The 13,171-nt window shown below is 43.2% G+C and overlaps 1 protein-coding gene across 1 annotated transcript in view; it reads right to left on the bottom strand.

Annotated features, from left to right (window-relative positions):
- Positions 1 to 1,071: 1,071 nt before the first annotated feature.
- MMP28 (matrix metallopeptidase 28) overlaps positions 1,072 to 13,171 on the bottom strand; it is a 64,118-nt gene continuing 52,018 nt past the window's right edge. The window contains exons 4-8 of the mRNA XM_066575134.1: positions 9,781 to 9,999; positions 9,256 to 9,498; positions 6,768 to 6,905; positions 4,737 to 4,904; positions 1,072 to 1,561 (exon numbers count right to left, since the gene is read on the bottom strand). Coding sequence (XP_066431231.1) covers positions 1,188 to 1,561; positions 4,737 to 4,904; positions 6,768 to 6,905; positions 9,256 to 9,498; positions 9,781 to 9,999 — 1,142 coding nt within the window. The 3' untranslated portion in view covers positions 1,072 to 1,187. The remainder of the gene's footprint in view (positions 1,562 to 4,736; positions 4,905 to 6,767; positions 6,906 to 9,255; positions 9,499 to 9,780; positions 10,000 to 13,171) is intronic.

Raw genomic sequence — 13,171 nt, 5'->3', positions numbered from 1 at the left:
TCTTCTCCCATGGTGCACCGTGGGCTCTGTGCGTTCCATTGCCGATTCCAGCCTCCTGATTGGCTGGAATCGGCACACGTGACGGGGCGGAGCTACGAGGAGCAGCTCTCCGGCACGAGCGGCCCCATTCAGAAGGGAGAAGACCGGACTGCGCAAGCGCGTCTAATCGGGCGATTAGACGCTGAAATTAGACGGCTCCATGGAGACGAGGACGCTAACAACGGAGCAGGTAAGTGAATAACCTCTGTATGGCTCATAATTAATGCACGATGTACATTACAAAGTGCATTAATATGGCCATACAGAAGTGCTGAACCCCACTTGCTTTCGCGGGACAACCCCTTTAATAAAAGTTACATTCTTAGATGTTTCTTTATTGTGTCCATTTAAAAAAAGCAACGTTTTGGCCCACCGCAGGCCTTTTTCAAGGCCGAAACGTAGCTTCTTTAAAGTGGACACAATAAAGACACATCTAAGGCTGCCTGTCCACGGGCGTTGCGGTATTCCGCAGCGGAGATCCGCCGCCCAGGTGGAGGAGCCGGCAGGCGGATCTCCCCTGTCAGCCTATCTGACAGGCTGACCACAGAGAATCATGGTAAATTTGCAGCATGCTACGTATTGCCGCCTGCGAGGGGAGAATCGCAATGATTCTCCGCTCATGGACAGGGGGGAAGCACTCTCCATAGCGTTGCTATAGAGAGCTTTCACTGCGTTCCCCGCGGCCGGATTATCGCCGCGGGGAATGCAATTCAAACCCATGGACAGGCAGGGAGTCGTGGACAGGCAGCCTAAGGATGTAACTTTTATTAAGAAGGATTCCCGTGTGCTGCTGGTTACACCCCTTTCTGCCTACAATTACTTTGAATTCTCTTTGTAGTCAGGATTCCGACGACAAGCAAACACCTCAGATGACTTTCCTGCATTGCATGGTATAGTGGTAGTGCTGCTAGGGACTTTTTGCTCCTGTATTTTACTAGGATAACATAATTTTTATGCTTTTTAATGGATTGTATAACTGTTTTCAGTTCAGCTGAAACAATAACCTCACAAGTAAAAAAGAAAATTCAGAAATGACTTTGTAACCATTAGTTTATTCTGTATTTTGTTTTACAGATTAATTCTTAATGGTCTTCATATAATACAGGGGTGTTTGGGAATTATTAGCATTAATTACAAATTATTATACATCAAGAATTTTGGCAGCCAAACCAAGATAAGTCTTGCATCCACTTCCCGGAAGCAGTGACTTTCAGGCTCTTCTGATCAAATGTCCAGTAGTTTTCACCTCTGAAAAAGTAGATTGAGCCATTGGGATGACTCAGCGCTGCATTGGTGTTGTGAGGGACACCTTTCCAGTCTTGAAGACTTCGTGGATAATATGGCTCTACTATGAATGATTTCTCATTGAAAACATAGTACTTGTCCCCTTTGAAAATGACCAAATGTCCAAGTGGTTGAAAATACAGAGCTGTGTCAGGATGGCGTGGGAGACCATGATCACTGCACTTACGAGGAAAGCCAGCCTCTAGTCTGGAACCTTTGTATCGCCAACATTTCCCACCTGGAAAGCAAGACAATTTTTTTTTATTAAGTGCTGTGTGTGTATAAAACTATGTAACAATGAGAGCTGATCAGGGGTTCATTACTAAAGTATAAAAAAGATAAGGTTATCAGTACTTCTCTTAAGGCCCATTTACACAAGCAAATAATTGCTCAAAGATCATTTAAACAACAGTTTGCGCGACAGCTTTGAGCAATTATTTTGCATAAAAAATAATTGGTATTTAAGTAGCTACTCAGCTACTTAAATACCAATTATGTATGCAAATGAAGCCTTCACTGAACACAGCCAATAGCCCAAGGCTAATATCTGTGCTCAGATCCTTTGTTCTCCACGGGGAAACAATGCTATCAGCACTCCCCCGTGGAGAACTACTGATAAAAGTGAGTGATGATTTTTCGGTGAGCTTGATTTTAACGATCAGCTAAAAGTGCCCGAAAAGCGGGTGCCCTGCGCCCATTTACACGCACCGATTATCGCTAAAACGATCACCGATTAGAGAATTTTTAGCGATAATCGTCCAGTGTAAATAGGCCTTTAGGCCAGTCTCACATGAGCGTATGGTCGTTGTGCATCGTGCGTGCAACACACAATGCCAGTAGCCCATTGATATCTATTGGGCATCTTACACCTGCTTTTATTTTTTTTACATGCGTATTACCCACGCAAAAAAATTTGCAGCATGTCCTATCTTGGCATATACTACACATACTTGCCAAGATAGTGTATGGGGATTTGTGGTATGCAGCAAGTATGCATGTCATTGTGTACTTGCTGTGTATTCGCGTACAGCCTTCAGGTAAGCACAGTTGTGTGAGCCTGACCTTATAAAAAGATACTCATGTAAACCAATATATATTTTACAAAAGTAACTATTTTACAGTAACTAATATTGTTTGTGCTTTATTACATACTGTATTACATACATCACAGTGAGGCTAAGTTCAAGACAAGGCCAGATACATGAAGACAAATTATTTGATATATGTATGTGCTACTAAAGTATTACCATATATCATTTGCCTTGAAATCCATGCGCCAATAACATACTGCTTGCCCTTTTAGCAATTCAGACAACATAGTAAACTCAGCTAATTTCATGCTAAAGGCAAAAGACTCAGGTTATTAATTCCTGGTGACCACAACAAAGGTCTCTTTTTCTCAGAGCTCTTAGAGTTGCCAATTAGGATTGGTTCCCATGACACTTTAATATTTTGCTTACAAGTGTCAGCAGCCTTTGGTCTGTGTGTGGCCGGTGCCTCGTGTACATAAGTCTTGGGCAGTGTTTGCATGAGTGATCGGTATGTATAGGTGTCTGCTACTTCTATGAAAGGAGTGGAAGTCCAGAAAACAAATCAAACTGTAGATAGTACTCTGAAATATAGTCACCAATGTATCAATAGTTTAATGTTGTATGATTCACAAGGCAGCAAATATGGTGCAAATTAAGCAAAAAAAAATTTGTGTCCCGGAAATCAGTGGTATTTTCACTTTATTTGAATAACAAACAAATGGTTATTATTCGAGATGAGCGAGCGTACTCGCTAAGGCAAACTACTCGAGCGAGTAGTGCCTTATTCGAGTACCTGCCCGCTCGTCTCCAAAGATTCGGGTGTCGGCGGGGGGCGGGGAGGAACGGAGGGGAGATCTCTCTCTCACTCTCTCCCCCCCTCGCTCCCCCCTGCTCACCGCTGCAACTCACCTCTCACTAGCGCTGGCAGCCGAATCTTTAGAGACAAGTGGGCAGGTACTCGCATAAGGCACTACTCGCTCGAGTAGTTTGCCTTATCGAGTATGCTCACTCATCTCTAGTTATTATCAGTTATTGAGCCAAAACTTTGAATGTCACATTGCTGACCGAGATTATATGTATAGGGCAAGTTCATGATTATACATACTGTCATGACCACTAAAGCAAACTTTTTTCAAAATGAAAGTCATTTTCCATTATATTTTACAATAAGCTGACAGGAAAAAATAAACTTTTAAAATCGCGTTGTCTACTGTTTATCAATCTGGCACATTAGACACACTTCCCCTTACACTCCCTCTTTGCTGGCATAGCAGATGAAATGGTGCTCATTTTTGTGTATTTTAGGACTTCTCTTACCCATACCCCTTTGCTCTTTTAAAAACCGTTTTTAAAATATGTTGAAGTTGTCACAAAAAGGGTCTAAAATGCATAATATAATTGGTTCCTGTTATGAACTTTTTTGTACCTTTGTTTACATAATTTGCAACAATATTTTAGTACTTTTTGCTCACTAAATCTCCCTTGCTATTTTGCAGTGTTCATCAGAACTGTGGAGTTGGAATGGAAGTCCGTTTTAGCTGAAGTTGGAAGAAATGTACTAACTCCACCTTCAAATTGAAAACATAAATTAATATATTAAAGGGGTGGTCTCGCGAAAGCAAGTGGGTCTATACACTTCTGTATGGCCATATTAATGCACTTTGTAATATACATCGTGCATTAAATATGAGCCATACAGAAGTTATTCACTTACCTGCTCCGTTGCTAGCGTCCCCGTCGCCATGGTTCCGTCTAATTTCGGTGTCTTCTTGCCTTTTTAGACGCGCTTGCGCAGATCCGTCTTCTCCCTTCTTCTCCCTTCGGCTCCGCTCGGCAGCATCGGCATTTTGGCTCCGCCCCCTTGTACGCATCATCGCGTAGCTCCGCCCCATGACGTGTGCCGGTTCCAGCCTCCTGATTGGCTGGAATCGGCACATGACGTGGGCGGAGCTACGCGATGACGCGAAAAGGGGCGGAGCCAAAACGCCGATGCTTCCAAGACCAGCCGAAGGGAGAAGATGCATCTGCGCAAGCGCGTCTAAAAAAGCAAGAAGACACCGAAGTTAGACGGAACCATGGCAACGGGGACGCTAGCAACGGAGCAGGTAAGTGAATAACTTCTGTATGGCTCATATTTAATGCACGATGTATATTACAAAGTGCATTAATATGGCCATACAGAAGTGTATAGACCCACTTGCTTTCGCGAGACCACCCCTTTAAGCCTGGCATTACCATTTTACTATAGTACATTTGTAATTACAAATTATTATACACAAGCTATTTATGAAGGCGTTGGAGTGTGGAAAAATTGAGGGAGTTGGAAATTTGGCTTACCAACTCCACAGCCCTAGTGTTGAGATTGTTAGATGTTTTTCTAACCTTTGAAGAAGTAGAATTTTCCATCCGAGCCCGACACTGCTGCAGCTTCAATAAATGCAGGCAACTTTTTCCATCTTTGTTGTGTGAGCTGTGGCTCAGAGATATTCCCATTTGGGGACATCATCCAATAACTGCGGCCTTTGAAGATGTACAAGGTTTGCTTCAAATCTGTGCAAAAAATACATAAACATAATTAAGTAGAACTAGGATAAAAACATTCAAAAAGGGCACCGCTAAATGGTACTGGAGTAAAATGTGCGCTGGTTAATATGATGACAAAGTTAGACCAATGAATGGCACATCTTTCTAATCTTGCAGCGACATATCCAGGTAATATATTGCTGCATACATAGGCAGACATAGCCAGCTTTAGCCATGGTGCACAGGGCGCCAGATCGTAGGGGGCAATGACGGGTCTTATGTAACGTACTATGTGTACCACTCTCACTGAGGAAGAGGAGATCTGTGTAGAAGCGTTGTTCTCAGTGCTGTCTCTTTAGGAATACATTCCACTGCAATGACGTCAGAATTAAGAGTTAGGATACAAGATGCGATAGGCCAATTTTCTGCCTAATTGTTACTCCTAGCCTCTTTAGTTCCCTGCTATGGAGGAATAAGTGGCAAATGGTCACAAAATTCAGTGCCTCCTCAATGCCTATGCTGATAGTCTTTTTAAACCTTGTTCACATCACGTTCATAATCTAAGCTTAGTGTGGATACCAGGAAAAGCTCTGTTCACACTATCACCAGGACACCATCACAGTTCTGTCATTTGGCAGGAAGTATAGTGAAGCATGCAACACTATTTGTGTCAAAACAGTGTGCACTGTGAGCTAAGCCCATGAACCCCAATATGTGCCAATGGAATCACAGGGTTTCTTTATTCAAAAGGAACCCTTTGAGCAACGTATTGCAGAGTATGTTTATACAATGGGATACATTGCAGCCTTGTCAGAGGTATACGTTGGAAGTTTAGTAATGAAAGATAGAGTGAAGATAACCAAAGGACAATTTTGCATTATGAAGCTCAAGTCCAGCCGTGTAGGAAAATTTTCTGTTCAGGAGTGTGAAAAAGTTGGGTGAGCATGCTATGAGAGTTGGAGGAAAAAGTGCACTTTAAGTTGTTTTTTTTTCAGTCAACTAGGTTAACAAGCTTTACATATCTGAGAGGTGAGCAATGGTCAGGGAGGAGTTGAAAAGTGATTACTTGCCACAAAGTTTGATTTTATATTTGGGCTTGTACATTTATGTCCAATAATATTTTATTAGACAACAGGTTATTTGAAGTAAACATGATCAATACAGGTTAATGGACTCAACCTATACAGCTTATTACCTACCCGGGTCTGGGGTCTATAGATATCCCCGCTGTCGGTTTTACACAGAACCGTTGCTGTTATTTTACTGAACAAACTCAACTTAACATATTGTGAAACAAAAGGTAAAAGATAAGTAAAACCAAGGAAGAAGCAAACGGAGGGGAGAGAAGGAAAGGGAAGGAGGCCTCATATCTCATAAGAATGTTCATGGATCCTACCTACGATGCCCCAGAGGAATCATAGCCTTGGGATGATCTGTCTGGCCGCCACAAAAAATAAGCGCAAGAGGCTTTTTTTTCCTTAGAAATGAGTCCCGGAAACATTGATAGGAGGGCAGTTTCCAGAGTTGAGGCAACAGAGGAATCGCATGCCAAGTTGTAGAGGGACATATCATCGCCCCATAGACTGGCTACTGGAGGACATTCCCACCATAGGTGGATCATATTGCCTACCTCAAAGGAGCATCTCCAACATAGGGGAGAGAGCTGACTATACACTTTATGTAGTTGCTCCAGGGTTCAGTACCATTGGGTTAGGATCTTATATTTAAGCTCCTGGGGCTTGTACATTTAAATGCATTTTGAGTGATGTTTTTAAACTGCCGCCCATGATTCTGCATTTATAAATGGATGCTGATAACATCCATTAATAAGTAGCAATTAGGTGAAAATTTGCATGAATTCAATGATCTCTTGTTTTGTTTCATGCTTACCCCATGTTATGGCATCAAACATGGACTGACAATAGTCCTTTCTTTGAGCTCTTCTTTCACTGTTTTCTGCACTCCAGTCTTCAAACATGGAAAAATCTTTCCCAGGGCGTTGTACAAGTCTGCCACTAGAGGGAGCCCCTAAGTCAAAAAGAAAACAAAACTGAAGCAAACCAACTTCAAGATGTTCTACAAATCTGTGCACATCAGATCTTATCTATATTTCCATGTTGAACATGTAATTCCATAACTGATGATTAATATGAAGTGAGGGAAGGCTATAGGGTACGTTCACATGTAGCAGAAATGCTGCAGATTTTGCTGCTGAATTTTCCCACTGTGCTACTGCTACAGAATCTTATGGAATTGTACTTTATGCTGCTGACACTTGGCATTGGGCATACTGACATCAGGCTATTCCATGGCTGGTTAGCCACGGAAACCCAACACATCAAGCTTCCTACAACTTTTTAGCATCTTAAAGCATCTTAGGCGTAGGTAGCGAGGACAACTGATATTTTATGCACTTCAGTACTTGGTAGTCCCATTCTGTGTGTTTGGGTGGTCTCTTGCTTCATAGTGATTGCATGTGAATATTGCTAGTTAGCTTGTTCGTAAGAGCTTATACACATGGCCATATTATGGCTCAGTTTAGTACAAAGCTGTAATAAGGTCCCATAGAAGTGCATGAGGCCTCTCCTGTATGCCTGCAGTTTTCAACGGAAGCACAAAGAGACTTAATCTGTCAGATTTCTAAGGAATTTGACAAAAAAATACTCTACAATACCTTCATACATGGGTACTCAATGAAGCCTGGACGGCAGCACATGAAGACAATATAGCTCCATACTAGGAAGGTGTATGGTCTCCATACACTGGCATCCTCATGCTGCATATTTTTACATATAACTGCCCATTACATCACCAACGCATCATGAAGTCAAACTGTTCTTAATAGTCATTGATGCAATATAGGCGCTTGGAAAGTGTTAGAGGGAATTTGAATATAATTCAATGCAAAAATGCTTGATTAATAGGAACGGCAAAGAAAAATGAACAGAGGAGAAGGACAATTCTGTTCTAACACAACAGCCCAAAGTAATAAAGTTCTGTATAAAAGAATGCAGTTACTGGATAGGGTAAGACTGAACTGGTAATACAATGAATTCTTTCATTCAGAGTACAGAGAAATGATTATTAGACAGTAGACATCCTCCTCGAAAGCGAAAGACGCACTAGTCTCATTCACTGATCCCCTCCTCATATCAGTTTCTAACTTTTATAGTTTTTGTAACAACTAAAAGTGCCATAACCATTTTATCTCCCTATATTGCTGGCCCTTTACTTACAGCCTATAGATTCTATATATTTTATTAAATATTTTACACATTGTAATATTTTATTGTACAATCGAATTTACAGAAATATTATCCTGCGTCTGTGATCTCAACAATAAATAGGTAAAATAAAGCAGACTTAATAGCATACCCTTATTTAGTACTGCCAGCTATAAATTGTATAGCCTGCAGTAATCCCAACTGATCCCCCATTATTAACATCCATGTTTGGTGAAGCTGAGCACACATGGTATCATCTCTGGGAAGGGAGGGGGCACACAGGTCCAGAATAGCTTATTCTCATAACTGGAAGGGAATTAGCTGAAAACCGATGACCATTAGGGTTAAAGGGGTTGTCCCGCGAAAGCAAGTGGGGGTATACACTTCTGTATGGCCATATTAATGCACTTTGTAATGTACATTGTGCATTAATTATGAGCCATACAGAAGTTATTCACTTACCTGTTCCGTTGCTAGCGTCCTCGTCTCCATGGTGCCGTCTAATTTTCAGCGTCTAATCGCCGGATTAGACACGCTTGCGCAGTCCGGTCTTCTTCTTTTCTGAATGGGGCCGCTCGTGCCGGAGAGCGGCTCCTCGTAGCTCCGCCCCGTCACGTGCCGATTCCAGCCAATCAGGAGGCTGGAATCGGCAATGGACCGCACAGAAGACCTGCGGTCCACTGAGGGTGAAGATCCCGGCGGCCATCTTCACCAGGTAAGTAAGAAGTCACCGGAGCGCGGGGATTCAGGTAAGCACTATCCGGTTTTCTTTTTTAACCCCTGCATCGGGTTTGTCTCGCGCCAAACGGGGGGGCTATTGAAAAAAAAAAAAAACGTTTCGGCGCGGGACAACCCCTTTAAGGCCCTCATACACATTAGGGAAAGGCGACCAAACCAATCAATTTCAGCAGGACTGGCCAATCATCACATGTATATTGAAAACACCTGAAGGAAGAATTGGAAGAAATCGCTTCTTCAGTCAACAGCTATTGAAGGTAGGGGTGTCTTTAGCCAGCACTTATCTACATTAGATTACCAGCAGATCCTACTGAAAAGGATAAGATCTGCCAAAAAAATATCACTGTGTATGCACAACTTATGGTTATAATAATGGGAAATCATAGGTTCACAATACATCAACAATGAGGATTTACCATAGAGTGTTTGGATGGCCAAGATATCATCAAAGTTCAGCACATATTCCTTGCCCAGCTTCTTGTAATATGGAGACATAAGGGCATTTTTGAAGGGTGAGTGTTGGAGTCCAAGTGTGTGCCCAATTTCATGTGCAAAGACAACAAACAGATTCCTGCCCTTTCCATTTAATGACCAATGCTCAGCATTGTCAAAGTGAGCTTCTCCTCTTCTTGGAAAGAAAGCATGTGCCAAAGCACCACCTGTTATAAAGCATAAAACCACTTGAGTAGAGCGATGGGAAGCCTCAAAAAGCACTAGAAAATTCACAACCCGGTAGAATATATTTTATTAAAGCTTGGCCCACGGGGTGACTATAACTCACTATGTATATATGTATGTATCCCAGAACTATAGATTATATGCTAGAAGACAAACATTTTTATCACTAATTGGTATTCAAGGCTTCTATACCAAAGATACAAAAGTTATATCAGAGCAATATATTTTATAAACAAAGCTTACAAGAAGAAATTAAATAGCACCTGGTCCATCAAATGCATGCCTGGCCCCATCGTTGTGCTCTCCATCAAAGAACGCCAACCGAATATCTGCGGAATCTCCTACGGCTTCTGAGAACGTCAGAGAAGAGACATTACCCCACAGCTGGAAGGCTGCTTGAACCGCCTGTCTCACTTGATGCTGGGATAGATACCAAGGCCAGTTCAGAATCTGATAGGTTAAATGACGTTTATACCACTTACCTATAGGACCGAGAAAGATATGATTAGTAGAGATATGAAAATTGAGTGAAGCAGACATTTTGAAGAAATTCTGCTGAAAAAGGGATTAGGAAAAGATGACTGCCTTCTTCCAGAAACGGCAGCACACCTGTTCATGGTATTGCAGCTTAACTGCACTGAGATGAGTAGGGCTGGGTTGCAATGCTACACATAACCTGTGGACAAGTGTGGTGCTACTTCTGGGAGAAAGCAGCCATGTTTTCCTAAGCCTGTACAACTCCTTTAACAACTAAGGAAGCAAAATAGTTAACATCATATTACATTTCTGAAATGCAAAATAGCAATTCAATCGATATTTGATACTAAAGTGGGTAGCCCCGCGAGAGCTGCGGTGCTGCCGATTTTTTTGTGGTGCTGCTGAGGCTTTGGATTGCTTCATGTTTCAGCAGGGATCGGAGCAGAGGAGACAGAGTCAGCAGCACTGGATCAGAGGCACAGTGATTGGATGGATAATGGTCATTTTATTTTTTGAATTCCATTCCCTACCCTGGGCAAGTTGTTTTTAAAAGGTCAGAAAACCTATTTAAAATTTACTACATCTCTGTGATAAGCATAAGCTCGTAACAGAGTTTTGAGAATTTATTTTTATTTTTCTGCAGTTTGCAAACTGGTCTCTGCTGGAATCAGAGAAAAAAATAGTAATAATGTTATATATAAATTCATTTTCATATTTTATTATAGTCTTCCCTTTTCATATCTTCTCTTCTAGAATATTTTTCCAGTTTATGCTACAAGACAATATGACTACTGCCAGTCAATGTCACAGTCAGCTTGCCTTTTCATAGTTTCATTTCTTATCATAGAGATGCCACAAGTTTTGATGGTATAAACTACTTTTTCTACATACTTAGAAACTGGGGAATGGAAAAAATTATTTTTTAGCTAGGTGACATGATATTGCTACTTTTGTCCCTACTTAGGAGAGGAGTGGGGGCAAAAAAAAAGAATCACACAAAAACATTGTGAATAGAGATGAGCGAACGCGTTCGTCCGAGCTTGATATTCGTGCGAATATTAGGGTGTTCGGGATGTTCGTTATTCGTAACGAACACCATGCGGTGTTCTGGTTACTTTCACTTCCTTCCCTGAGACGTTAGCGCGCTTTTCTGGCCAATTGAAAGACAGGGAAGGCATTACAACTTCCCCCTGCAACGTTTAAGCCCTATACCACCCCCCTGCTGTGAGTGGCTGGCGAGATCAGGTGTTCGCCTAATATAAAAGTCGGCCCCTCCCGCGGCTCGCCTCAGATGCCTGGTGAGTTAGATGAGGGACAGTGCTGTTTATACCGGAGCTGCTGTAGGGAAAGAATTGGTAGTTAGTGTAGGCTTCAAGACCCCCCAAAGGTCCTTATTAGGGCCACTGATAGCTGTGTGTTGGCTGCTGTTAGCAGTGGCATTTTTTTTTTCTCAAAATCGGCTCTGCAGAGCGTTGCACCTGGCATTAGGGACAGAAGTGCTGCATAGGCAGGGAGAGTGTTAGGAGTGAGTGTAGCCTTCAAGAACCTCAACGGTCCTTTCTAGGGCCATATTTATCCGTGTGCAGTACTGTCCAGGCTGCTGTTAGCTGTGCTGCATTTTTTTTGGGCTTCTCAAAATCGCCTCTGCAGAGCATTCCACCCTCCATTGATACTGCAGGGAAAGAATTGTATAGGCAGGGCCACAACACAGTTATTATTCATAGAATATACGCAGTGCTGCCTTTTGGTGGAAAAACAAGTGAAAACAAATCTATTTGTCCAGCCTCTGTCCGTCCTTACGGGCGGTGGACACGTGTGAGCTGCGTGAAAAACATTGCTAAATCATACGCACCCAGCTACGCTTTACTGCTGGCTTCGCCATTTGCTTTCCTTAATTGGGAAAAAAAATACCTGCTCTGCCAGAGTTATAATAACTCTGCTACCCTCACGTTCTGTGACACATTAGCAGGGACACAGCACAGTTATTAAACTTCTCATGTTCATTGAATATACGCAGTGCTGCCTTTTGGTGGAAAAACAAGTGAAAACAAATCTATTTGTCCAGCCTCTGTCCGTCCTTACGAGCGGTGGACACGTGTGAGCTGCGTGAAAAACATTGCTAAATCATACGCACCCAGCTACGCTTTACTGCTGGCTTCGCCATTTGCTTTCCTTAATTGGGAAAAAAAATACCTGCTCTGCCAGAGTTATAATAACTCTGCTACCCTCACGTTCTGTGACACATTAGCAGGGACACAGCACAGTTATTAAACTTAGATTATTCATTCACTAGAGGCAGTGGGGCCTTTCGTTTTCCAAAAAGGGAAAAAATTATATTTGGCCTGCAGTCTTGCGCCAATTTATTTCCTGCCTGTGAAATCAAATCACTGGTAATACAGCATGCTGAGGGGTAGGGGTAGGCCTAGAGGACGTGGACGCGGCCGAGGACGCGGAGGGCCAAGTCAGGGTGTGGGCACAGGCCGAGCTCCTGATCCCGGTGTGTCGCAGCCGACTGCTGCGCGATTAGGAGAGAGGCACGTTTCTGGCGTCCCCACATTCATCGCCCAATTAATGGGTCCACGCGGGAGACGGTTATTAGAAAATGAGCAGTGTGAGCAGGTCCTGTCCTGGATGGCAGAAAGTGCTTCGAGCAACCTATCGTCAACACGCAGTTCTGCGCCGTCCACTGCTGCAAATCCGAATCCTCTGTCTGCTGCTCCTCCTTCCTCCCAGCCTCCTCACTCCACTACAATGACACCTGCTCAGGAGCGGGAACACTCCCAGGAACTGTTCTCGGGCCCCTGCTTAGATTGGGCAGCAGCGGTTCCTCTCCCACCAGAGGAGTTTATCGTCACTGATGCCCAACCATTCGAAAGTTCCCGGGGTCCGAGGGAAGAGGCTGGGGACTTCCGCCAACTGTCTCAACAACTTTCTGTGGGTGAGGAGGACGATGACGATCAGACACAGTTGTCTTGCAGTGAGGTAGTAGTAAGGGCAGTAAGTCCAAGGGAGCAGCGCACAGAGGATTCGGAGGAAGAGCAGCAGGACGATGAGGTGACTGACCCCACCTGGTGTGCAACGCTTACTCAGGAGGACAGGTCTTCAGAGGGGGAGTCAAGGGCATCAGCAGGGCAGGTTGCAAGAGGCAGTGCGGTGGCCAGGGCCAGGGGTAGAGGC

The sequence above is a fragment of the Eleutherodactylus coqui genome, chromosome 1 (assembly GCF_035609145.1).
Source record: "Eleutherodactylus coqui strain aEleCoq1 chromosome 1, aEleCoq1.hap1, whole genome shotgun sequence".
Lineage (NCBI taxonomy): Eukaryota > Metazoa > Chordata > Amphibia > Anura > Eleutherodactylidae > Eleutherodactylus > Eleutherodactylus coqui.
Note: the sequence above shows the minus strand (reverse complement) of the source record. Positions and strands in the feature narration are given on the sequence as shown.